At 37.7% G+C, this 24,069-nt stretch overlaps 2 protein-coding genes across 2 annotated transcripts in view; both read right to left on the bottom strand.

Moving 5' to 3' along the window:
- Positions 1-1,332: 1,332 nt before the first annotated feature.
- On the bottom strand, positions 1,333-19,041 carry cilp2 (cartilage intermediate layer protein 2). Its single transcript, XM_052124473.1, has 10 exons — positions 18,837-19,041; positions 10,422-10,517; positions 9,570-9,839; positions 8,694-8,876; positions 7,864-8,016; positions 7,378-7,695; positions 7,127-7,235; positions 6,879-7,036; positions 3,435-5,863; positions 1,333-3,349 (listed from the first exon to the last, which is right to left on the bottom strand). Exons 1-9 carry the CDS (start codon positions 18,898-18,900, stop codon positions 3,447-3,449), a joined length of 3,768 nt encoding a protein of 1,255 aa, XP_051980433.1. The 5' UTR covers positions 18,901-19,041; the 3' UTR covers positions 1,333-3,349; positions 3,435-3,446.
- Positions 19,042-22,392: 3,351 nt separating this feature from the next.
- Positions 22,393-24,069, bottom strand: part of yjefn3 (YjeF N-terminal domain containing 3) — a 39,058-nt gene continuing 37,381 nt past the window's right edge. Inside the window, exon 6 of the mRNA XM_052124480.1 lies at positions 22,393-23,075. Coding sequence (XP_051980440.1) covers positions 22,879-23,075 — 197 coding nt within the window. The 3' untranslated portion in view covers positions 22,393-22,878. The remainder of the gene's footprint in view (positions 23,076-24,069) is intronic.

The raw sequence follows: 24,069 nt of genomic DNA on the forward strand, positions 1-24,069 counted from the left end.
TTAATTGGTCTAAGAGATTAACAAAAAAACATTACTGAGGAATAAAAGGAAATCAGCTATTTCATTTCTTTTACTTTCAACCAAGAGAGCAATAGTCGATAATTCAGCATTGCCCAAAAACGTTGAAGTTATTATTAAAACCAAATTTTTTTGTACCATCACTTAAAGTTCATATGGCACCAAACAGGATCTTATACAGTAGTAGATTACACGTCAACAGAAATGACAAATGTTGGTGCTGCCAAACATACAGGCTAATGGAAAGTCTCATTATAAGACTCATTTTGGCACATTTTAATTTTGTCAAACATCTGCTTTTAATAAACAGATGAAATGTGTTATCTCACGCTGGGAACATGAACAATTGGGCTGTTAGATGTGACAGTGAAAGTCAGTCCAGAGACTCTATAAAACAATCCATGATTATGTCACGGGGGGCTCGACACCTTGAAATGTGCAGTAATTAGACATTATTCCCACCACTGGTTAACATCCACCTTGCTTGTATATCAAAACACCATCTGAGCTTCAGGGTTTTACAGCTAATCAAGGAGAAATAGAGAATGTGATGCATTGCAGGAGTTCTCAGTTTTATTTATTCATTAAAATGTATAGTTTGTTCCTATTTCTTTATTAGCAACAGGTATATGGACTGAAATTAGAAAATGGCAATGTGTACGTCAAGCACGCAAGCAATCTGTCGTTACAACCTTTCGGTCTGGTCAAAGAAAACTGAAGTCTTTGCTCAGTTAATACAATATTTAGTTTTGTCGCCAATATAATTATAGGCTATACAACATGTACTGAGCTCAGGTATAATGGGGTTTCACAGAGCATTTATTTAGTCAGAGGTATTTCAGCAGCTTAATTAGTCAGATTGGTTCAGGTTAATAATCGGTTGCACTCCAAAGATGCTAATGTGTTTCTCTATAGGGTTGTAATAAATGTTTACAGTTGTAACATGACATAACTATACCCTCCTAGAACTAACCGTCTTGAGTATTGGGTAGAAATTACTTTTAGCGGAGGGGATAAACTTATGAGTGCTTATGAGAATTTCTATTAATTACTTTGTCAACTCACTTTAAACCTTACATTTCCTTGTACTTTTATATGTGCAATACAATAATATGGATATTTTGTAGAATCGTACCCCTTTTATCAGCATTTTTAAGATTATCTAAACCACAAAGGTTATCCCTGTCACATAATACTGTATATTATTATGTTTTATAAAGCCTGTGTTGGGTGCCTGCATATAATTTCTGCTAATTGTACATGTTTTTCAATACATTGTATGAAGTAATAAGGCCAATGTCAAGAAAACATGTTTACAAGATATCTTTATTTACATTCTGTTAAAACTGACATACATTTTAATCCACAATTTACACATAAATCTGACTTTAGAGATTGCAAGATGGGCAGTTTCATGCAATATAAGTTACACTATTATTTGCATGGATTTTTCAGGAATTGATTTATGTAATGCATTCAAGAAGCAAGCATGAAGAGTCTGAGTGCACAAAGGCAGCTATTCAACTCTCGGCTTATAGCAAAGAAAATGGTAGAGTTATCAATGCACATCTTGCCAGAGAATAATACTGGAAAAGTTATAGTCTCCCTGAGACCAACCAGACAGTGAAGAGAGGACAGACAGTTTTTTAAAAGCTAACTGGAGGCCAAAAATTTTTTAGCACCATATTTATCCCTGTTCCCAGCTTGCCTTTGAAAATAAAATGGTACAGCATAGATATAATGAAAGACCAAAGGTTGCTTTAACTGGATATGTTACAAAGTTACAAAAGTTTAGATAAAGTTCTTCAAGTTACAAATGTTTGACTCAGCATCACTTACAGGTGAGAATGTCTGGGATAAAAACATGATGTTTTTAGGCTTGTGCTTTCGCAATGAGTTTAACATTTTAAACGAAATAATGTGGATGACTTCTAGCTTCTTCTACACACTGCTAATAATAGAAAATAGGTACTGCTATTTATGACACATCTTTACATAACTATTGTAATCTCTTAAATCCCTCAGATTTCAATGTCAGGCATTAGGATATTTAGCAATTTTGCTTAGCAAATTGCGCTAAACTGGAATTTTAGAGAAAACGTTGCTATAGTATACTGTGTAAACACTATATGGCATTATTTTCTTGAAGACACTCTTGTTTCTTTAGTATATTCTCACCAGTTCATTATTTGATATGCTGGATTATTTAGATTGGGCCAGCTGTACATCTCTTGATACACAGACAATAAACATTTGCAGCCTTTTCTGTTAAAACATGCATTCTAATCCTTCAACACAATTAACTTGCTGCTTTAAAATTCTACTCTACTCTACAAATGTAAAGGATTAGACAAATCAAAGCATAGTGTGGGACAAATTACCATAATGAAATACTATTTCCAATGTTACCTATGACACAATTGGATTTTTGTAATTGTTATCCATAATTATTTCCACGGAGAGTTAAAATACAGCAACTGCATGATGTTGCATTTTCAGCTGGCTAAATATGTGTGGTTGCTTTTATGGCTTTTACAATCTGACTTTTGCTTAACAGTATGCTCAGATTCCCTAGCACTAAGTAATAAACAGGTGCTATTTAATTTGAAATGTAAATATACTCTCACTGAGGGATTTTATTTGCCCAACATGTTTAACAGACCTATGGTTGTTTGGATCATACCATAGGACATTTTAGTTAGGGCTCTCAAGTCATTTGGAACACAATATTGCACTTTAAAAGACAGACAGAGACCTACAAGAAACAATATACAGAATGAGATTCAATCACTGTGATATATATATACGTTGGATTTCATATAAAAAGAACACTTGTTATTAGGCCAGCCATAATGGTTAAAACGATGAAGAGTGCAAATCATTGTATAATTTATGTCTCACCACAGGTTTGTTTAGTCTACCTTGGAGATCCATTCTGTTAAGGGATGCTATTCTTGGCTGGGGTCAGTCATGCTTTGGTCAGACTGATGACTGTGAAAAAGGAGGTGAGAATGAAAGGGCATCTTTTCTGCCTTGAGTCTGATTCTTTGCATAACACAGAGTTCTCTCACGTATGTATGTCACTGACAAAAGCAGAAATTAGCAGTCATCACATCTGACCTCAACCCATACAGACTTGTCTCACCCATTTTGTCTAATATCAGTGGAAGACTCCAGTCAGTTTCAATGAATTTGTAAATTAAAGACATATCAGGTAAGGATATTGCTCAGTTAGGACAGAGCATCCAATATCACCAGGCTGGCCAAGCTTGGAATTTCCACTGCAGGTTTTGTTATTCTTTTTTCTTCATTCTCGTCAACCACATAAGACCTACATGAGGATAACAAGCATAAACATGACATTCATCAAAGATATACATCTTGAAATTATTTAAAATAAAGTGTAGAGGACTCACCTAAAGCAAGATCTATTGTCTTGGTTGTGTCCTCGTAGTAGGTCTTCTTCTGTTAGTATTCGTGGCTCTGCGGTTCTGGCTACTGCCCTGTTGGCCAAAAGGATAGGCCACCATTTGAGTTGACCCTCTTCTGACTTGCAATCCCTGGGACTCCCTCATCTCTCGGGCCATCTGTGTTAGTGTTAGACCAGGATTTGTTTGCAAGCGCTGGAATAAACTCTCACGATTCACAGTTCGTTTGGGGCAACTGAAAGTCAGTGCCACTCCAGAATCTGACTTCATCTCCCTGGAGAAACCATCTGAAGTACCATCAAAGCAGCGGCCAATGGCAATCTCTTTGGCAACTCGTGGATTTTGGTCTGTGACAGTGTATATTCCGTAATTGTGTCCGAGGGGATCAACAGGAGCTAGCATATTAAACGTGTGAGACTCGTTGTTCTGAACAACAGGAGGATGCTTTATCAGATACTCTTGCAAGAGGCTGTTGATGCCTATCCGACGACAATTGCCTTGTGGAATGACAGAAATTAGTGACCTGTCAACCATACCTTGATCAAAAAGCATTCCGCTGCACTTAAACTCAAGACAAGCAGCGGATGTGTTTGGATGGTGAATGTCACGGGTGCTACGAATGTCTCTAATCCCATATAACTGACCTCTTGTTTGAGGATGAGTGCCACCAAGGTTTCTCGATCTTACCATGACTTCTGAAGCTCCATGAATCTTAACTTTGATGTAACAAGCCCTGAACTCCTGTGGGTTTGGCCACCAGGAGATGTAGTCCCCAGTCCAAGACGTAAGGTCACTCTCCTGAAATGGTACCACATTATACTCATATTTATCTTTTTCGACCCGGAAAAAACGGAAGTGGTTGGCATCAACAGGTGCATTTTCGCATGCTATTAAACTCTGGTAAGCATATATTGGTCCATTTGTTTCATCAAAATTATTTGGGTTTGGTTTGGCTAAGTTAATTCGGAAAGCTGTGTTTTTAAGTGCCGGATCATCATGATCTGAGCGCTGGTAATCTAACTTTCCCAAGTATGGCTGAGAGACACCAATAATGTTTGGGTTCATTTTTGGTGTTGAGGGGGCTGCTTCTAGTTCCTCACCCCCCATTATAGCTGTTACATAAGCTGTGTATGCGTCAGACCTCTGAGCATCGCAGAAGGCTGGCAGGCAAGCACCATTTGGTCCTGTTATCACACTGTCGAAGCGACCCCAGGCCCTTGGATTTGACGAGTAGCCAGCCTTAGGCTCCAGGTTAATCAAGTTTATTACCACCCCCTCTAGTTGCTCAGTGGGCAGGAATTTGTCGCTCATATACGCCCGCACCTTGACATAGCAGCGACGATTTTCAGGTACATCAAGGTTGAACAACCTACGTTCCCTGATTTCCAAATTTCCTATCAAGAAGGTGCGCTCCTCTCTTTTGTTCCTCCCATTGCCAGCAACGGAAGTTTGTGTGGGCTGAAAGTTACTTTCTTCCTCCCAAATGCCTGTGTCTGGATTGAGGGACCAGAGTTTCATTGTAGGGATATGCTCCTGCATTTTGACATGCTCTGTATCAAGGAGAACTTGGACTCCACCAGCTCCTAGAATCTCCTGGTTTGCCTCATCTCGGAAATCAACTGAAAACATTCCATACGTCCTGAGAGGAAGCATTTCTCCCTCATTATCTACAAAGTTGAGATCACCAGGGGCCGCGGGAGCCATGGTGATGTTGCGGGGGTCAAGGAATGTGACGCTGGCCTTAACGGTCCCTTCATATACTTCCCCTGTGTTTTTGTGGAAAGAGTTCGGAGGTATGACCAGTTGACCAATAGGTTCCTCGTCTTTTATTTCACCCAGATAAATGGTGTTGGTTTCACCAGCATTGATGTCAATAGGTTCCTTCTTTCTCATCACTTTTACGTCATGATAGACTGCACCTCCTCTCTTGTCAAAGATTAATACCTTGACTGTATCAATGAATTTTTCAGAGGGGTCCACAAAGTTTACTACAAGTCGTAAGGTGTCTGGAGACACCTGAATTGTGAAGCCACCCTGATATCCTGTGGTACCTATCCGCTCTTTGCCTATGTAAATGTGTCCAAAGCGCAAGGGTTCATCATTGTCTGTTGCAACCACCCTGCCGCGTACGAGAACTTTGGGCTCTGCACAGGTCTGACAGCCACATTCACTCACAACCTTAATAGGCAGGGTGTACCGGCCACAGTTGATCTTTCTGGCCTCCATTTGTTTGACCCCACAACAGTAGCCAGATCCATCTCTACAACGCATATCGAAATCCAGTGACCCAGGGCACTTGTTGTGTGGACAGCGACCTGCATTGTAATACTTGGAGTCTGTTCCAAATTGCCTGCAGTCTTGTGGCAATTTGATCAAGTGATTGTCAGGTGTAGAGTTGCATGCTGGTGTTCCTTTAGCTGTGAAATAGGAAATTTGTAGTCAGTGTGATACATTTTCCATGCATACAGATGGACATTCATACAGGACAGACAGCCAGAGGCATAAAATACCACTTTGTCTAAAACTAAAATCTTAATAACTATTTCAGGTAAAAAGTGCATCAAATAATTATGGGTATGAAAACATAATTAAGAACTCAAATAAAGCTGCATCATTGAACTGTAAAGGGTGGGTGATGACTTGGCAAATTATTGTTTGTGATTAAAACTTATGATCTACAGTTTACAGTTCTGTAACTCCATATTAATGACATCGGTCATTATTTTCATTTACTCATAAGAACACAGTTTTCCCTTTCAAATGACCTTCCCTCATCAAATTTATTTGAGAGAGCAGCCATGTAATTTTATTTGAGGTTGAAATTAAATTTATGGAAAACGTATCTACTGTAGCTGTTGTTTAAATGCAATAGTGAATACAAAACACATTAATCATCCTCCATTAAGTAACCTGCTGTGACAGGTGCTAGTGTTTCATTCACCAAAGCACATTTCGAATGCCAAAATGATTAAGAACCTGAGAGATCCCGCAACAAAATCTAGGACTGATTGCTTTTCAGCAGACTATTTCTGACAATCTATATCTTGGATAACAAGCATCAAGGGAATTTTTACAATGTGTAGTTTTGTGTGCAAATGTGGAAATGCATACTTGTCTGAAGATGAAAATAATAGGAGAATTTATGGTGGGGTTTGGATTTCACTTTAATATGGAGTGCTCTGAACGGGTGGGATTTAAGGATTTTAGTTCACTGTGACGTCTTGCCAGTTATACCTTGTTTAGAATGTGGTGATTTCTACCAACTTAAAAATAATAAAACATTGTACCCAACATGTCACTAGGCATTAAAGTCCTTAGTATTTCATCAGAGACCTCAGTATTTAATGGGGTTATTTTTCTTCTTTAATGACATTTTACAAAAGTGCTATAATGACACATCCCTGTTGACTGCTAAAATGGATCTGCACTTACCGAAAACAGTAAGTAGGGCTGAAGTAGACTTAATGCTGCCTGTCAGACTACTTGCTTTGCAGTGATATTGGCCCGACTGCTCTGGTTTCAGGTCACGCAATTTCAAATCTTCGTCGTACTTGAATATTGTGCGGTTCAATAAGGTTCCATTGTGGTACCTTCAGATCAAACAAATTCATATTTTATGTTATTGTGGTAATATTGCAAGTTGTGAGAAAATGCAATTATAAACTTCATTGTTTCTTTACCAGTAATATTTTTCAGGTTTAGGGTTTCCTGTTGCTCTACAGCAAAGGGTTGCACGTTGTCCCTCATAACGTACTTTGTCTTCTGGATGCTTAACAATATATGGCTTCTCTGTAAGACATAAAACAGAGGAACCAATAATGCTGTAAAAAAACATGGTTCATTTTAAGTTTATGCATGAGGCATCATGAACTATGTTAACGTATAGAACCTTATTGTTCAGTGTTATCTTTTGTACTTTTAATATACTTACCTGATGACCTCAGGACGGCCCGTATCCAGAGTGCATCACTGCTGTTGATGGCAACAGGGACAGTGACAGGAGCAAATTTCTGCTTTGTGATGATCACTTGGGTCTGAGGGCTGGAGCAAAGTCCAACAATCTTGAACTGACCCTTAGCATCAGTTTGGGCACGGTTGATCTTGGGTTGGCTAGCCAGAGCCACTGTAGCATCAGCCACTGGCACACCTGTAATGCTGAAGACCTCCCCATGCAGTGTCTGTCCCTCACAGATACAGTAGTTGCAGTCTTCGCTGGGACGTCCCCCTGGACAGATACGCTTGCACAACACTGTAAACAATTTAGAGAAACCCTTTTTACTTTATTAGGGTTTTCTCCCATAAGAAAAGGAAGTTTTTGAAATATTAAACAGACCAAAATAAGACTAAATGGAATGCAAAGGTCTCCTGCCATAACATTTTCTTCTGGTCTCATAGAATGTTTTTTTATACACAGTACCTGGACATGCATCTCCACACTTCTGGACCTCTATGGGTCGTCCTGTACACTGAATCTTAGTTGAGGTTCTGTGACAGGTCCTTCTTCTTGTCTTACGACCCTTACCACAGGTCACAGAGCAAGCGCTCCACAAACCCCATTGACTCCACATAGCTGTTAAGTCAGAAATTTTTTGGGAAAAAAGTGGTGAATAAATAGTTATGACACCATATGTATCACATCACCCTGTTTAGCTAAACCATGTCAGGATAGATAACTGCATTCTGGTTGCATTGATTTTATGATCAAAGACAACAGATCTCTGAACATACAGAAACATGTTTGGGCTTAGCCAGCTAATTGGGCACCACATGTGTCATGTAAATGTCAGTGGGATGTGATCGCTCACGAGCATGACTGGAAAATAAGCCTCAATTCTGAGCCCGGTGTAAAATGTTGCCAGGTGATTCAGACATGCGACAAATTAAAACATTTGAACATATTTCATATAAAGAGCACAAAATGACAAAATAAGCTAAATGTTGTCTAATAATGTAGCTTTATCCAACCCATCTGGGGAATAAAAACGGCTAAAAACCAGTCTAAATTGGTTTGCTGGTTTTAGAAGTGTTTGGGGCAGGCTGGAAGGCCAACTTGACCATCTTAAACCATCTAAGACCATTAAAATATGTTGGATTAGGGATAAATCTAAGGATTTATTTTTAATCAGCAGGGAAGCTAGTGAAACCAGCAAAGAACATTGATGAAGGCAAGTGAATACATGTTTTAAGCAATTTACTGTGTACTACTAAATAATTATAAGAATGGAAACGATCTCTTGCTGTATTAACCTTGACATGGTGGTGTCGAACACTCTCTCCTTTCAATGTGAGGCCCCACACAGACGGGCGAAAGTAGCAGAGGCAGAGGTTGTGTGTTCATGCATTTCCTCTGACGGACTTGAATTCCAACATCATTACAAGCAGTGGCAGAGCAAGGCGCCCATGTGCTCCAGTCGGTCCAGAATGAGTGAACTCAAGAAACAAAGAGCAACAATGATAAACAATCTCATCTAACCTCTAGATACTAAAAAGACTAAATGCAGTAACTACATATTGTTCAATATGTAATACATTTATCACATTGATAAATCTGGTAATATTTTGACAGTTCTCTGTAGTCTAGGGGTAGCAGTTGAAGTTACATAGTAACTATCTATTTAGTTAGCTAATTTACGTAAGCTAGCTAGCCTGACTGGGAACGTTAACCAAACAGGGCATTCAAAATGTTTGTGTGTATCTAAAAAATATTTTTAGGTCAAATTATGTGAGTGGCGCTTAGTAGTGCAGAAGACTTTTAAGCAGCCCCGGAAGTTATAGCTGGACTCCGTTGAATCAATGCATGTCGAATGGCAGCAACATTGTGCAAAGTTAAAAAAATAGAATACACTGGTTTTGAATTTTAGAACACTGAATGTTGTCTCTCTGCCAGGGCCAATGTGCGACCCCCCTTTAGACTATTGAGAAAATACGATAATCCACATTTGGCTGGACAGTCCAAAAAAAATTCAGTCTTGGCATAATTATTGTGTTTTGGCTTTACAGGGTATCGTAAACTGTTGTACCCTCATATGTTTTAATGCAAATGCCTCTGTATGGAATACACTTCTCTACTGCTACTACTACTACTACTCTACTACTGTTGTATTGTCTCTTGACTTATAGTACCTGGTGGACACTGGAATCGCACATGGTAATTAGAACAACTGCGGCCAGATGGCTGCTCCTTATTGATGCACCAGAAGCCCTTCTCCAGGCTGGAATGTACCACCTCTCCTGTATCCGTAGCTGACACCCAGTCTGTGGTACGAGCCTCCATGGCTACAGGTCGAGAGCAGACTCTTTCCCGATAGTAGAAGCGAATGGCTTCTAACCTCTCGTAGTCGCCGTTTCCTCCCGGATGGTCAATGTTAAACCAGGATGTCCACTCTGTCACACCTGTGTTACCCAGAACAAAGAAAAAGTGAGATGTGAGACATTTGACAAGAACAGTCTACTGTTGCCAATGACCCAGTGATGTGCCCTACGAGATTGAGCAATCTGTTTCCAAGGGTTGGATCCTTGGATTCCGACAAATATCTCTGCCCCAATTTGCATTCCATTTGCTGAGTTTACTTTATTCAGATCAGTCCAGCTCTCTGCATTGCATTAACAGTATACAATCCATCTCTCACAAATGTGCTTATTGCTTCATTTCAAGCTCTCCCATGGGAGGAATGAATTGGATGACTTTATTCAAGGAAGATGGAGCTGTTGGAATTTTCTAAGTACAGACAACTTATTCTCTTTTTCCAATTAAGAGTATGTGTAAACTATTTTACACATCAATGTATTATTGTTCCAGCATTATACCATATGCCTTAATCGTGAGGGCTCACATTTAATGGAGACAGATAACACAGATTATTTTATAACTTTGAATTTATTTTTAAAATCACAAAGGAACGCGGTTTGGATTGAGTAAAACACCACAAATTAGTTGATTGCATAAAGAGAGCATGATAATTTAGCAATAACAACCTGTGGTCTGTGGTTCGAAGAGGCTGTTGTAAGCCAGCTTTCTGTTCCTGTCTGTTTGGTTTAACCTTCGAAGACTTGAGCTGTCCCAGATCGGTCCTGTGGGAAGGCAACATTTATTACACTACATCATCACAAAAGGTGCTACAGCTTCCACAAAAGGAATAACGGCTGCTTAATGGATTAACAAAATCTAAAAGGAACACTGACCTCCTTAGGGACTACATTTTTTCATAAAATTGTAACATTGGAAAGAAGAGCTGTTGTTTGATCTATAACAGTGCAATATAATTTGCAATGTAATGGATCAGAACAAAGTATTCCTTGCATGTTCCTTAGGTTGCACACTAAATGTGATCGGAAAATCTCACTTGGCTTCACATTAAATGGTAAGTTTGCAGAAGACATTCAATATTTAAGTGCTGCCCCATGGGTGGCTGATTTTTGTGTGTGCGCACTCTTAGCAATGGTGCCACCATTGAGTCCAATTGGAACCACTGGCCTACTTTTATTTGCTCAGAATCCAGCGGTGTCTACAGGTCTGGACTATGGTCCCGATTTCACTAAAGACACCACTGAATGCTAAGACGACAAAGTAGGCCAGTTTTGCGTTTGCACCTATTATCTGATATCGTGATTGGCCTAAGGACACATTTGGTCACTGCACCTAATGATATCCTTTCATATAGGAAACATATGGAAAAGAACTGCTGTCTGATTGGACTGGGCGATATGTCAAATATTTACGATATATTGGCAATGATTTTGCCAGTGATACAAACAACACTGAGACATTGTGAATATTAAAATAATTTTAACTGAACCATGAAGTATCTTTGATTAATTTTCTGATCATTCATTTTCTTGTTTCACGACTTATGAATGTGAAAGCATTAAGACGTTTTAATATGATGTTTTAATAGCATCTAATGCAAACTTCAGCTGCAAGAATTCCATTAGAGTTGGTAAGCTCAATTCATTTCCATGAATCAATTCAAGCTGCTCATTTAATTAAATGAATGATTTGTTGCGATTAGTTCGCTTAATTTCTCAAAAATGTTCAATGCCATTATTTTTTATTAAAACGTGTTGGTAAATATTGCTGTTTATTAGTATATATTGCTAGATTGGTGCATCTAAATAAAAATTATACTATTCTTCGTTGTGTTAATTGAATGGAATACATGCCTTGATTATTTTAACCTTGTGCAATACACAATGCATCATTTAAATGAATTTAAACCGACTGATCTCAGTTAACAAGACTCTGGGCTGTCAGTAAAGGGTTAATCTTTCATCGTACAGAGTCATGTGATCAAACAACAAGGTGCCGATCACAGAGGAGTTTGTCTTTGGGAGAAACAATAAACAAAACTACATCTGGTAAGAAACCTTAAAACAGTTGAAAGATTAGTCTTTAGTTTAACCCAATATGCCATTTTTTAAATTTGTGCGATTTATTAAATGCCACGCTGCTAAACACAATGTACACTAATGTGTACTTTTTTCCTGAGAGCATTTATTCCTTAGAAATCCTATATTTACAGTGCATTATCACACTAATATAGAATCAATGGATTCATCCAAAAGCTGAAAAAGTTTGCTTTCAGAGGCTTTATATGGAGTTAGGATGAAAATAAGTTGCATTTCAACCTGTTCTGAGAGGATAAGACATTCAGTAAATACAGAGCAAAGGAGCATCATATAACTCTCTATGCAGCTAAGTCCATTCACTCCTAAAATCCAACCAAAAGTTTCCATTCAGTTTCAGGCTACAGATGATGTTTGGATCAGTCAACATGTTTGGCAGACATGGGACAATGTAATCAGTACTTAGATTCAGAATTTATAATTTATAATGTATTTTAACATGGTTGGTAGTGATTGGATGATACGTCTGTAACGTCTCAAAAACATGAATAAACAACACTCCTGCAACCATAATAAACAATTTGACTTCTAATAGTTTGGTATTATTTAAAATTTCACAAAATATGTGAACATCAATTTTTAGGAAAACGATTTGCTCTAGAAGGAAAAAATGGATGGATGAATAGAATCAAGAACATTGCATTTAGATGGTAAATGGTCTGCAGAGGTTACCAAAGCACTTTACACTGTGTCCCAATCACCCATTCACACATACACCAATGGCAGCAGAGCTGCCATGCAAGGCACTAGCCTGCCATTGGGAGTAAATTGGGGTTCAGTGTCTTGCCCAAGGACACTTCAGCATGTGGGCCAGGAATTGAACCACCAACCCTGTGATTGCCAGCTGACCAGCTCTACCACCTGAGCCACAGCCACCACATTTTGGAAACGTATTTATTCGGTCATTACGTTTCCTAAATGCAACGTTCTTGATTAAGGATCATAAATTGTCCAGTGACTTGTGAGAATGAGAGCATTAATATAGGTTTTAATAGCTTCTGATTTAAACTTCAAGAATGCCGATAGAGATGGTAAGATTTATTCATTAGTGATTTGTTTGCATTAATACTCGAAATGTTCAATGGTATTTCATATATCTGTACATATATGTAGGTTAATATTGCTTTTTATTGCTATGTATTGTTATGTTGATTTTAATGTCTAATTAAAAATGATTTTCAAAAAGGCCCTGATTATTTTAAACAAGATATTATGTTTGCATGCAATGATGGGAAAAAAATTGCCATTTAAAGCCATTGCAGAGCAAATGTGACCTGCTCCATCATTTTTAGTCACTTTGAACCAGAATTACATTTTGAATTGTATGCACTATATTAGGAAGGAAAGTCTAAGCTTTCTAAATGTTGGCTGATCATATTCACTTAATTTCCTATAGTGCATAAAACTCGAATTGTGTCTCTGGGACAAAAATGCAGGTTAAAAATACATAAATATAAAGATATACATAAAATATCATCAAAAGACTGAAAAATACTGAGATTTTTTGCTTTATTGGCAAGCTCTACAATCTGAACTGAACAATGGATTCTCACATCCATTCTCAAAGCTAATCTAAAAAGCTGGAGACACTTACAGGCCCGGGCCCCAGAGGAAAAGAGAGAGTAATGGGGACAAACACATGGTGCCTTATACATTCTAGATGAGACATTACCAGAAGATGAACTCCCACATCCTACAAGGAGGACAGAAGGCCCCCAGTGCCACATGGGATCCGAATGTCCTGTCTGCCTAAAGTAAATACCTGAACCACTTTCCAGAACCTGCTTGAACACATTTCTCAGAGTTTGCTGTGATAAAGAAATCTGGTCATGGGCTGAGGTATTCATTCACCAATGCAATTTTTCCGGGGGTGACTTGTCTAGCAGATGTGGCCTAACATCCTCAAGTAGAAATGGCGCAGAGTCTTCACAGAGGATTGTTACTGGCATTGCCCAAAGCACACACACTGAAGCGCTTATCTGTGGCAGACATGTCTGTCACCGTAGAAGCTATGTAGGACTTACTCCAAGCCACTAGCTGTGATTATATCCATCTCAAATACGGCATTGATTTCCGTTGCAGATTAACTTTGAACTCTGTCAGTTTCGTCAGTACTCCCTGATGTTTTCCCAAAACTTAAACACGTTCAGTGTCTGTACCAATATAAGGCCACGTTTCCCGCCATAAACGTTCGCTGTCCACGGACAGTGTTATCCTAACATTTTCTCTCCACTCAAAAATGCATGACAAGAACACCGGTTGAGATTGGCCAGCGCAAGCCATTTAATACAGAAAGAGTAATCCATGGACCACGCAGTACTCAGCTATAGAGATGCAAGGAAACCCTGCTAGCTAGCTAAAATGACTAAAAGACTCATTGATTGTTTTGTTTGGACCAATGGCAAGGTAGAGTTGCTATTAAAAACAATAAATGACTATCCACACTTTTCCTGACCTTCCAAATACTGCGAAGCACCATGATGATTTTAATTGTCGCCAGGATATCTTAACTACTATAAGTATTTAATGAAATTAAGTAGCTAACCTTAGTTCATGAGCTTCACATCATCCACACACTCCATAAACGTTGACAAGTGAGGCAGTGTCAAAAAACAGTCATCGCAACTCTCTAAAGAATCGGCACTATGGAGCTACAAGCTTTTTTTCTGGAAAAACGTGAGAAACAATCACAGTATGCAAACGTCATCATTTTCCAAAGTATGTGGTACTAAAGAGCGTTTTTGAAAGAGGAAAATGCCTTTCCAGTGTGGATGATAGGTGTAAATGTGTTATCAACCGAAAATGTGTTACTGTGGACGTTGCATAATTGCCAATATCCACATCACGTTGTCCATTCTATTCCGAGAAAGAAGATCTGTGTGTTTAGAATAGAACCGTCCCTGACCTCAATGGAACACTGTAATATCAACAACCATCAACGGAGAATTATTAGGATCAGGTGTGTAAAAATGATTTACTTTGCAGTGGAAACAATTAGTTAACATTCACTAAAAATATGCAACCACCTATTAGGAGCGCATAAGTGTCCTCCTAACTCTGCCCTCCCATAACAATTATGCCAAGTTTATTTTGGGAGATGACCCTCCCAAAGGGGTGGTTTTAAGTTAGTTCAGCAATTCTGTGATTACACTGTACCCGTCTTATTGCCAGGGTTTTCATCCCATGAAGTAAAGTTTAGTATCATTACTCTTTTAGGACTTCACACATCACCTCATAAAGTCTGCGCAATGTCCAATAGTCATCCACACAATTAATCCATTCACGCAAATCACAGTCTGTGCCTTTTTAATAAGACATTCCCCTTTTTAATGTGAGTTTGGAGTTTTTCTGCCCTAGCCAGAAACTAATCAAAATACACTTAAGGGTTAGGTTTTAATAAAAGCTCTGCATCAAAGCTTTAGCCTAGCGGTTAGCGCACACGCTCCAGACATTTTTACTAAACATTACATTGTGGTTGTGGGAATGCAAAAATGTCCAGTTTTCTAAATGAGAGTGAGTTTAGCATAACATTCCTTAAAACGTAATTTGCCAACTTCTTTATCAGTTTTCACTCTCATAAAGAACTGTAAAGAAATCTGATTTAAAGGACATAGGAACAATGCTGAACTAAGAACATATTCTCCTTACAATGTGAGAACTTTTATAACATACTAATAGCATTGTTATGATGTTCCGATAACATTATTTTAACCTTTACATTACGTTAGTTAGAATGTTGTTTGGTGGGTTATCCTCAATAATTATGTGTCCTCTCTACTGTCTATAAATAAAAGTGGCAAAAAGCCCAAAAACCACATCAGCAAAAAAAACGTTGCCAAATATTAGCTGGCATTAGTGCTGTGTTTTCGCTGAAACGTCTGAAAGTTTATTAAAATGGTCTAGAACTCTTCCAAAAAGGAAAATTAAAAACATTTTAGTGTGTTATGTAATCCCTTCAGAGCAAATTCACTCTGACAAAATGCTATGGTGCCAACAAACGGGGAAAGCATAAAAACACAGAGACGTCTTTAACATGTAAAATGCACAGGATATGAGCTTGCTAACAAGTAGGCATTTGTTAGAAATCACAGGCATTTAATTTAAGAAGGCACTGTACCCAGGCAGTAGTCTCGGAATTGCATTCCACATCCCATCATGTTTTAATGAATGTGAATGAGAGCTTCTGCATGTTTATCCTGCATCAGCAAACATGTGGAAGTAGTTTTGTGCATCTGGCACATGTCCTGGCTGAGGTGTGCTCTAATGGAAGACTCGGATGGTGAGATCTGTCTGATTGGGTTGAGAAGAAGATTAGGAGCCACTGACTGAAAGTTCCGTAGTCTCATCTGATGCATCTGTGCTCCATTATTCTACAGAACTGGTCTATTGTCACTGAATTATAATGAAAGCCCAGCCAGATTGGTGTGAGTTTAAATTTATTTGTGTTGTTTAGTTTCATTTGCCTTTGAACTGTTTTATCATATTACAATCTGATGATAAGTGCCAGTGCCCGAGCTTACCTTTTAGGGATGTGTGTGCAAGTGAGAAAGCTTGGGTTAGATGCAAACTCCAGAAATTGGATAAAGCCTGTATCAAAGATGAAATCAATGGAACATGGCCTGAAATTGACAGTATCATATTTATTGATTCCCCTAAAGCTATTTTACCAAATAATATCACCAAACAACCACTCAACACTTTATTAGGAACACCAGTACACCTACTTATTCATGCTATTATCTCAACAACTAGTCATGCGGCAGCAGTGCAATGCAAAAAATAATGCAGATATGGGTCAAGAGGTTCAGTTAATGTTCACATCAACCACCAGAATGGGGACATTTTTTTGATTTCGACCATGGTATAATTGTTGGTGCCAGATGGGCTGGTATGAGTATTTCTGTAACTGCTGATCTCCTGGGATTTTCACACAGTCTCTAGAGTTGACTCAGAATGGTGCCAAAACAAAAATCATCTAGTGAGCAACAGTTCTGCAGACAGAAATGCCTTGTTAATGAGAGAGGTCATTGGAGACTGGTTCGAGCTGACAGAAAGGCTACGGTAACTCAGATAACCATTCTGTACATTTGTAGTGAGCAGGTTAGCATTTCAGAATGCACAACATGTCGAACATTGAGGAGGATGGGCTACAACCACGTCGGCACTTTATTAGGACCATAGTGTTCCTATTAAAGTGTTCAGTGATATATGCTAGAGCCTTACCTGTAAACCTACCAAAAAAATTTTGTTCTGGCAAACTAGCCTTAAACTTGCTGCAAAATACCAATTTTCCAGATATTTACAGCTCTTCACCGGTAGTGGTGAACCTGCAGCAAAACTTTGGTAATAATGGACAAATTTGCCACGAACTCTCGATTTTATAAGGGCAATCAATGGGTGCATGGAACTGAAGCTCCACTGTAGGTGTCAATGTAAATATAGAAGCTGTTCACACAGAACGCATTTGAACGCAACTGTTTTCTGACGCTTTGGTCATTTTTCCACGTCTCACACAGGAATGCCATGTTTTTTGAAGCCGTGTCAAGTTAAAAATTTAGCTCGAGACACTTGCGTTTTGTTCCATTTATTACGTATAGTGTGTAGCCCCTAAAGCTGAAGTTTTGTGGCATTTGTTGGGGGAGTGTACATTTATCAAAATGCTAAATACACCCAGACTAATAACAGAGGAACACTATAAGCATACAGTCTGCTATCAGGTAGTGACTACTTCACGCATGAGAAGTATTGAAATACTTCTGAAGTGAGGTATGTAACATTTCATTTAGACTTTGATCCCCCTTTCTTACATTCGTGTTCGTTTGCACATCAAAGCAACAGAGATCGACGTAGGCAGCTGAACTTCAGAGCCAGGTAAGGCATCTGGGAAATAACTTGTTTATTTTCACAGCAGATTAGAGAGTGGCAATATTTACTTTGGAGCATTGAAAGTGGCTTCACCGTGCCCTGGTTGAAACTGGCACGTAAGCACAAGCTTGCAGCTCATTATATGACTGAGCGACATCTGGTTATTTAAAATCAGATTTTAGCCGTAGAACTTTAAAGCCTTGACTCAGACCTCAGAAATGTCAAGCACTATTTTCCATGCTATGGGTGCTGCATGATGGCAGCTGTCTACTCGTGTTGGGAAACAGGTAATAAATTCTGTATATAGACAGAGGTGAACCGGAGACAAGAGGGGAATGACAGTGAATGGAGAGAGGTGAGACCAGGAGATGAATAAAATGGTGGTGTTCCAAATTTCAGTCTGGGTCATTGGGCCGCCGTCCAGTATTTTCTGACTGTCAGTGAGTCATATTGAATTCATCCACAGTCAAACTGTACTTTCCAAAGCAGCGGTTTTGGAGGTGACGTTGGGACAGAATTCAAAATCTGAATTACTTTATACAAACACTTTGCAGGAAAACCTATTAATGCAGCTTAGTGCCACATTTACTATTTTGAATTATATAATAGTGAACTGTGCATGCACATTCTAACTTTGGCAGTTTCTTAAATGTCAAACAGCAATTGAGTGGAGTCGGTTATGACAATTCACACAACTTTTGAGTCTGTTGTGTTGGCGTTGAACGGTGTTGACATCACTGGATGATACATTGGCATTCATTTGAATGCTGAAGCATTGCAGTTTGACAAATAAATAGCAGCTGCAGTCTAGTTAGTTGCATAAAAAAATCTACTTTTCTAATTTAATCAATTCATGTCCATTGAAATACTTAGGGGATTCAGAATACAGAATCGGTTAGGCAAATCATTTTGTAAGCAAAAATAGATTTACAAATGATTACTACATCAATGTAAGTTGAAACAGTACTGTGCTTCATGGAGTGAAATAAACATCCCCTCACTCTGTTTTTGTAAGTCCCCAAAGTGCTGAATGCTGTATCCAAACTGTTACATAATATTTAATTAATCACATTCATACATGTTTTCATTAAAACATTAGTAGATTATTTTAAAGTACCTTACCTTGTGCAAGGGACAAAACAAAGAAGGTAGACAGCACCAGTGTCACCACTGTGAAGTCCCACATAGTGCCACTGACACTGATGGCCAGCTGTTGGTGTAAAAAAATAAGAAAAGAAATAAAAGAAAGAAAGAAATAGAAAAAAAGATATGGTTTGGTCAAGTTCTTGAGTGACTTGACAGAAAAGTCAAAGCAGTAAATTGTTTTTCCCTGTCTTTCAAATCAAGTCTGATAGAGTTTTGTGAAGTTCCCAGAGTTTTAAAAGATGGGATGGAGTGCAGAGGGGTCCAACCCAGCCCCCTCCTGCTCGCCATTGGCCAGTGCGCTTACATCTGTGTCCTTATATCATTCCAGCAGACGAAAAAGAACCAGACGGATGTAGGATAAAGGTGAATGTTGCATCAGAAAAATGTGAGGTTTGTGTTTTTAATCAAGCTACACTACATTACCTCGGATCTGTGTGCTTAAACAGGACAATAAATCACATTTGTGTGTTTAATATAGTTCTGGGCAACTACAAAAGAAGATGTTTACCTGACAGGATATGATTTCAATTGAAAACATAAAAATTCATTGTGAAATTGAAATTCTAGAGCATTTTTGAAATGCACCTCTTATCTACATTAAGACTCAATAGTTTGAGATGACAGTGACGTGACGCACCTGTTTATAAAAATAAGCAGGCACATGGGTAGTTGACATGAAATACCTTCATTGAAATGGATAGTTGTGTAACATGCTATACTGCATCTAAATTATTTTAAATTACCGTTCACTCTTTATTATGCCTGCATATTTATATGCACTTAAAGATAAATGTCACACCACATTAAAATTGACCTTTAAAAATCTGATTTTAAACTTTCATTCTTCCTTGAAACATAAAAGGAGACATTTTGAAAATATTTACTGGTTGCTTTTTTCCATTCAGTTAAAATGAATGGAGACTGGAGCGTTCAAGCTGCAAAAATCATTGCAAAATTACCATGCAAGTATCATAAAAGAGGTACATAACTGACCCATTCCGTGAACAAAACAAATATTTTGTGGCGAAGTAAATATAGCAGAAAAGATTAAGCACCTACTTCATTGAATAAGATCGTTTTAGGCATGAACTGTAAAATATTCAAAATTTGTACACAATTCAAACATTAATGTCCTAGTTTATAAGTAAATATTATTTAAGATTGTTTGTTATCTTTAAAATGTATCATCAATCCTAAAGTAGAAAACCTTGTCATATTTATTAGCTAATTTGAGTAACTTTCACAGGTGAACAAAATAAGTACATTTGACTTAATTTTTTGAAGCTGTCGATAGTTTTAGTTTTTTAGTTTTTTGATAGTTTCACTCTTTGCAAGTTTATTTACTCTATATTGTTGATTTCATTGTTTTTGTCAAGTTTTGAAACTTCTTTCGGTGTAAAGAAAAATAATCTACTCAAAATGACTAGTTAAATAAAAACAACTTTTAAATGATCTGTTGATTGTGACGTCATTGTGTTTTGTACACCAAGTGTGGAGGTCTGTGTGTGCCATTGTATTTCTATTGTCAGTAATGCAAGGTGATATTGTCTAATTGACTACAATGCATGTGTAAAGGGATTAATGGAAAGGAGGAGGCGAGAACCGGCTTGACAATACAAATTATATTTTAATAAAAAACTTAAATAAAAAGACACACAAAGGTGTCGGACAGCTGTCCGTAAATCTCTCTGTATCGCACTGCATTCTCCAGTCGGCCTTTATCCCTCTCTGAGGCTTGATTAGCCTGATTAGGGGCCGGGTGTGTGGAATCCCTCCGCCCTATCACAGCATGCATTATGCTTTCCTGTGGAAGGTATAAGTATGTGTTATGTGGTATGTGATTAAATGTGTTTTTAAGACTGAAACTGAAAGTATCTCAGATGTACATCCGCTTAAGTAATTTGTAATTAAAAGTTACTCTATTAACTGAAAAGTATAAGTTTAATTTACTCATAATATAAAAAAAATATTGTGTCAAAATTGTAAGTACATTTTACTTAATTAGTTTTTACCATTAAAATGTACAACTGTGTGCTAAAACTTAGCAATTAACTACTTGTCTTACTAGTCAATGTTTAAGATAAATGTACTTTCAATTTAGTTTTACTTACATTTTAATGGTAAAAACTAGGTAAAACCTATTTAACTACATTACATAATATTAATTCAAGTGAGTGAGTAATTTAACATTAACATTTCAATGAATAGAGTAACCTTTACATACAAATCTGACATATATGGTATGTAAATTTGTAAAATATTGCATATATGTATTATTTCCAATACATGCAGTTATTCCAACAGATTATATTTCCAACCAAATGTATTATATTTATAATGAATCACCCACAGCAAGCTCAGTCACAGACTCTGACTCCCAATACCCATTTTGCATTAATTTGTTTAATTTATGACTTTTTGTTTGTGTTCAGTCCGTGAATGGCAGATGGTCTGCTTATAGTGCATTTCTCCATCTGTACCATCCACAGAGCGCAAGATGGCTATGTTGCCATGGAAGAAAGTGCTGTCATTTGGCCATCAAGTCCACACTAAAAGCTTATATGCTTGTGAAAATCTGAACTTTGAAGTCTAACTCATGCTTCATGAGCAATGGTAATTGTGTTTGACCATTTGTAAATATTCCCATGCAGTCAAAATGTACAGTACTGTTCCACTGACCAAGATCATAACACACACATCCATGACGAGGAGATGTGAGGTTACTTGCCAATCCATGGTGCAGTCCAACAAGTTATTTTGTCTGTTTGAAAGCATTGACTTGAGAATATGTGGTACTAAATGAGTCGTCATGGACTGTAATGACAAGTTCTTGAAAATATTTTGAGAAAATATTAGATTATAGGGAATTGTGGTATCAGCCAAATTTGCAGAGAAAAGCACAGACCAAAATATTTTCCCTCATTCGGTCCCAGTCTAAACAGATTTTCATATTTTCCTTTGTCACCATATTGAGTGCATATGGGTGCCTGTTACTTCTGTGGGCTTTTCCAGGCGTGTTTAAAGACAATAAACATATTTTTGGCTTTTGGGGGGGGATTGGGGATGTTTACTGGCTGCCAAATTTCCCTTTATTTCGGATGACTTCATGAACACCTTTTGATTAATATCAGAGTTTATGCAATGTCCTGAAATAGCCTATAATGCACATGTGATTACATTGTTTTGGTATTCCTGTCTACATACTCTCTAACTGTTGTTGTTTCAGACAGATAATTTCCTTTATATCGCCCACACCTTTTCCTGACTTTTGAATAAATCTCAGGAAAGAAATAATATACTCTTGTTCCCACATATTGGCTAATGGGCCACAGTTTCCAATAGTTTGTACATCCAAGACCTAGCTAAATAATAGCATCCATGGGTTTTCAAGATCCACTGGACTTTGAATTTCCAACATTTGAGTTTCAAGGGGTAGTTTACCCATAAATGAAATGTTGTTGTTCCAAACCAAAATGTCTTTCAACAACTGCATAGAGAACAAAGTTTATACATAGATAATTTAATTTCTCAACTCATAAAAACAATGAAAACATGTACCGTACATGTAAATACAAAATGATCTACACATATATGTTCTTCAGCCTCAGACTATTGTAGACTACATAACCTTTCCACAAAAAAAAAGTACAGGTGAATTTATTTCAATTGGAGTAACATTCCAGTGGAAAAGCATTGATTTGGTAGTTGTCAAATACATTAGACAGGAGGCACTGTCAGGGTAATGCACTTTGTATATATCCAACATTAAAAAGACAACATTAATATGTATTGAACAATATTGTATATTGGCGAATTTGAGACATGAATGTTGAACATATGTGAAACTTCTGCAGCTTCAGTTCATCATTGTAAACCCATCTCATTTATACTAGCCAAAGTATCCAATCAATAATAACATTTGTCAGTAACAGAATGCCACAGAACAATCTATAAAATACAAAAGGGGAAAAACATATTTTTTTTATTCAAAATACAGATTGTTTTTTTTAATAAATTGCTACAGTTGTATAACACATTCTGTGCCTGGGAATTCAGGCAGATTCAGTTCGTATTTCTTCTGAATATCATAGGGTAGGAATCTCCCCGCCAGAAAATGCTTTCCCGAATAACCTGCTGCACACTTTTTGGGGGCTGTCAGGGAGACAAGAACTTCTGGATTTATCCCATCTTTTCCAGGTTCATCCACATCCCAACCTTCAGAAGAAAAAAAGAAAGACAAGAAGTGTTCTTTTTATCCGTCTTCACCATGAAAAAGCCATTGTGTATTGCTAAAACATAACCATGTTTCCAGATTCTTCCAGATAAGAAGTGGAAAATTGGCTTGTACTGTAGAGATCACACTTTTGTCATCTGGAGGTGAGTACAAAAAATGTTATGTGTCAGCCATTAGCTGCAATTATTAAATACGGTCTCGACATGACATAATGGTTGATTAGATGATTTGTTATACAAACACTTCCAGGCTAGTGCAATAAATTTGCACATAAAGCTTCTCAGGTCAAGTCATTTATTAAATTAGTTGGCGCCAAATATGGGATTTCATCACTGAAATCTTGGAGGTGCTAATAAAACGTTTCTCAATAACGTAATGATTATTTTGCATACCTATAGTGAGGTAATTCTAATGTTAATGGTGATTTGTGTAATTTTATTTAATTGCTCACTTAACCTTTAATTTAAAATGGTAGCTGGTTAAATTCTTCTTGAAATAGCATTCAAGAGGGCAATATCACACACTATGTGTCATGAGACCAAAAAAGCACAGAAGTACAAAGAAGCAGTAACCAAAAGATTTAGGGCCAAATTCACTAAACAGTTGCGCCACTTTTGCGCGTAGTATTTCAGCATAAAAACTTGCATCTTAGGCTATGCGCAAATTAATCCAGATACATTTAAAAATGCTATTTTCGAAGCGCTCTCCACCCACACTAAAACGTCTGAAAATGCTTAAATCTCCTTACTGCGCATGTGAAAAATTGCCATTCCATGAACAATCTGAAACACAATTGTCCTCATGTTCCGTCGCCAGACAGCAATTCAAAAAGTAACATTTATCTTTACAACACTGTCAAAGTGATTAGCAAGCACAACAATGCTGCTACAACATGGGCCGCCATCTTTATTGCTTGGGGTTGAATGGATCACATGACTGTGTCACATGACAACAAATATGTCACCGTTTTCAGAT

This window comes from Xyrauchen texanus, chromosome 50, assembly GCF_025860055.1.
Source record: "Xyrauchen texanus isolate HMW12.3.18 chromosome 50, RBS_HiC_50CHRs, whole genome shotgun sequence".
NCBI lineage: Eukaryota > Metazoa > Chordata > Actinopteri > Cypriniformes > Catostomidae > Xyrauchen > Xyrauchen texanus.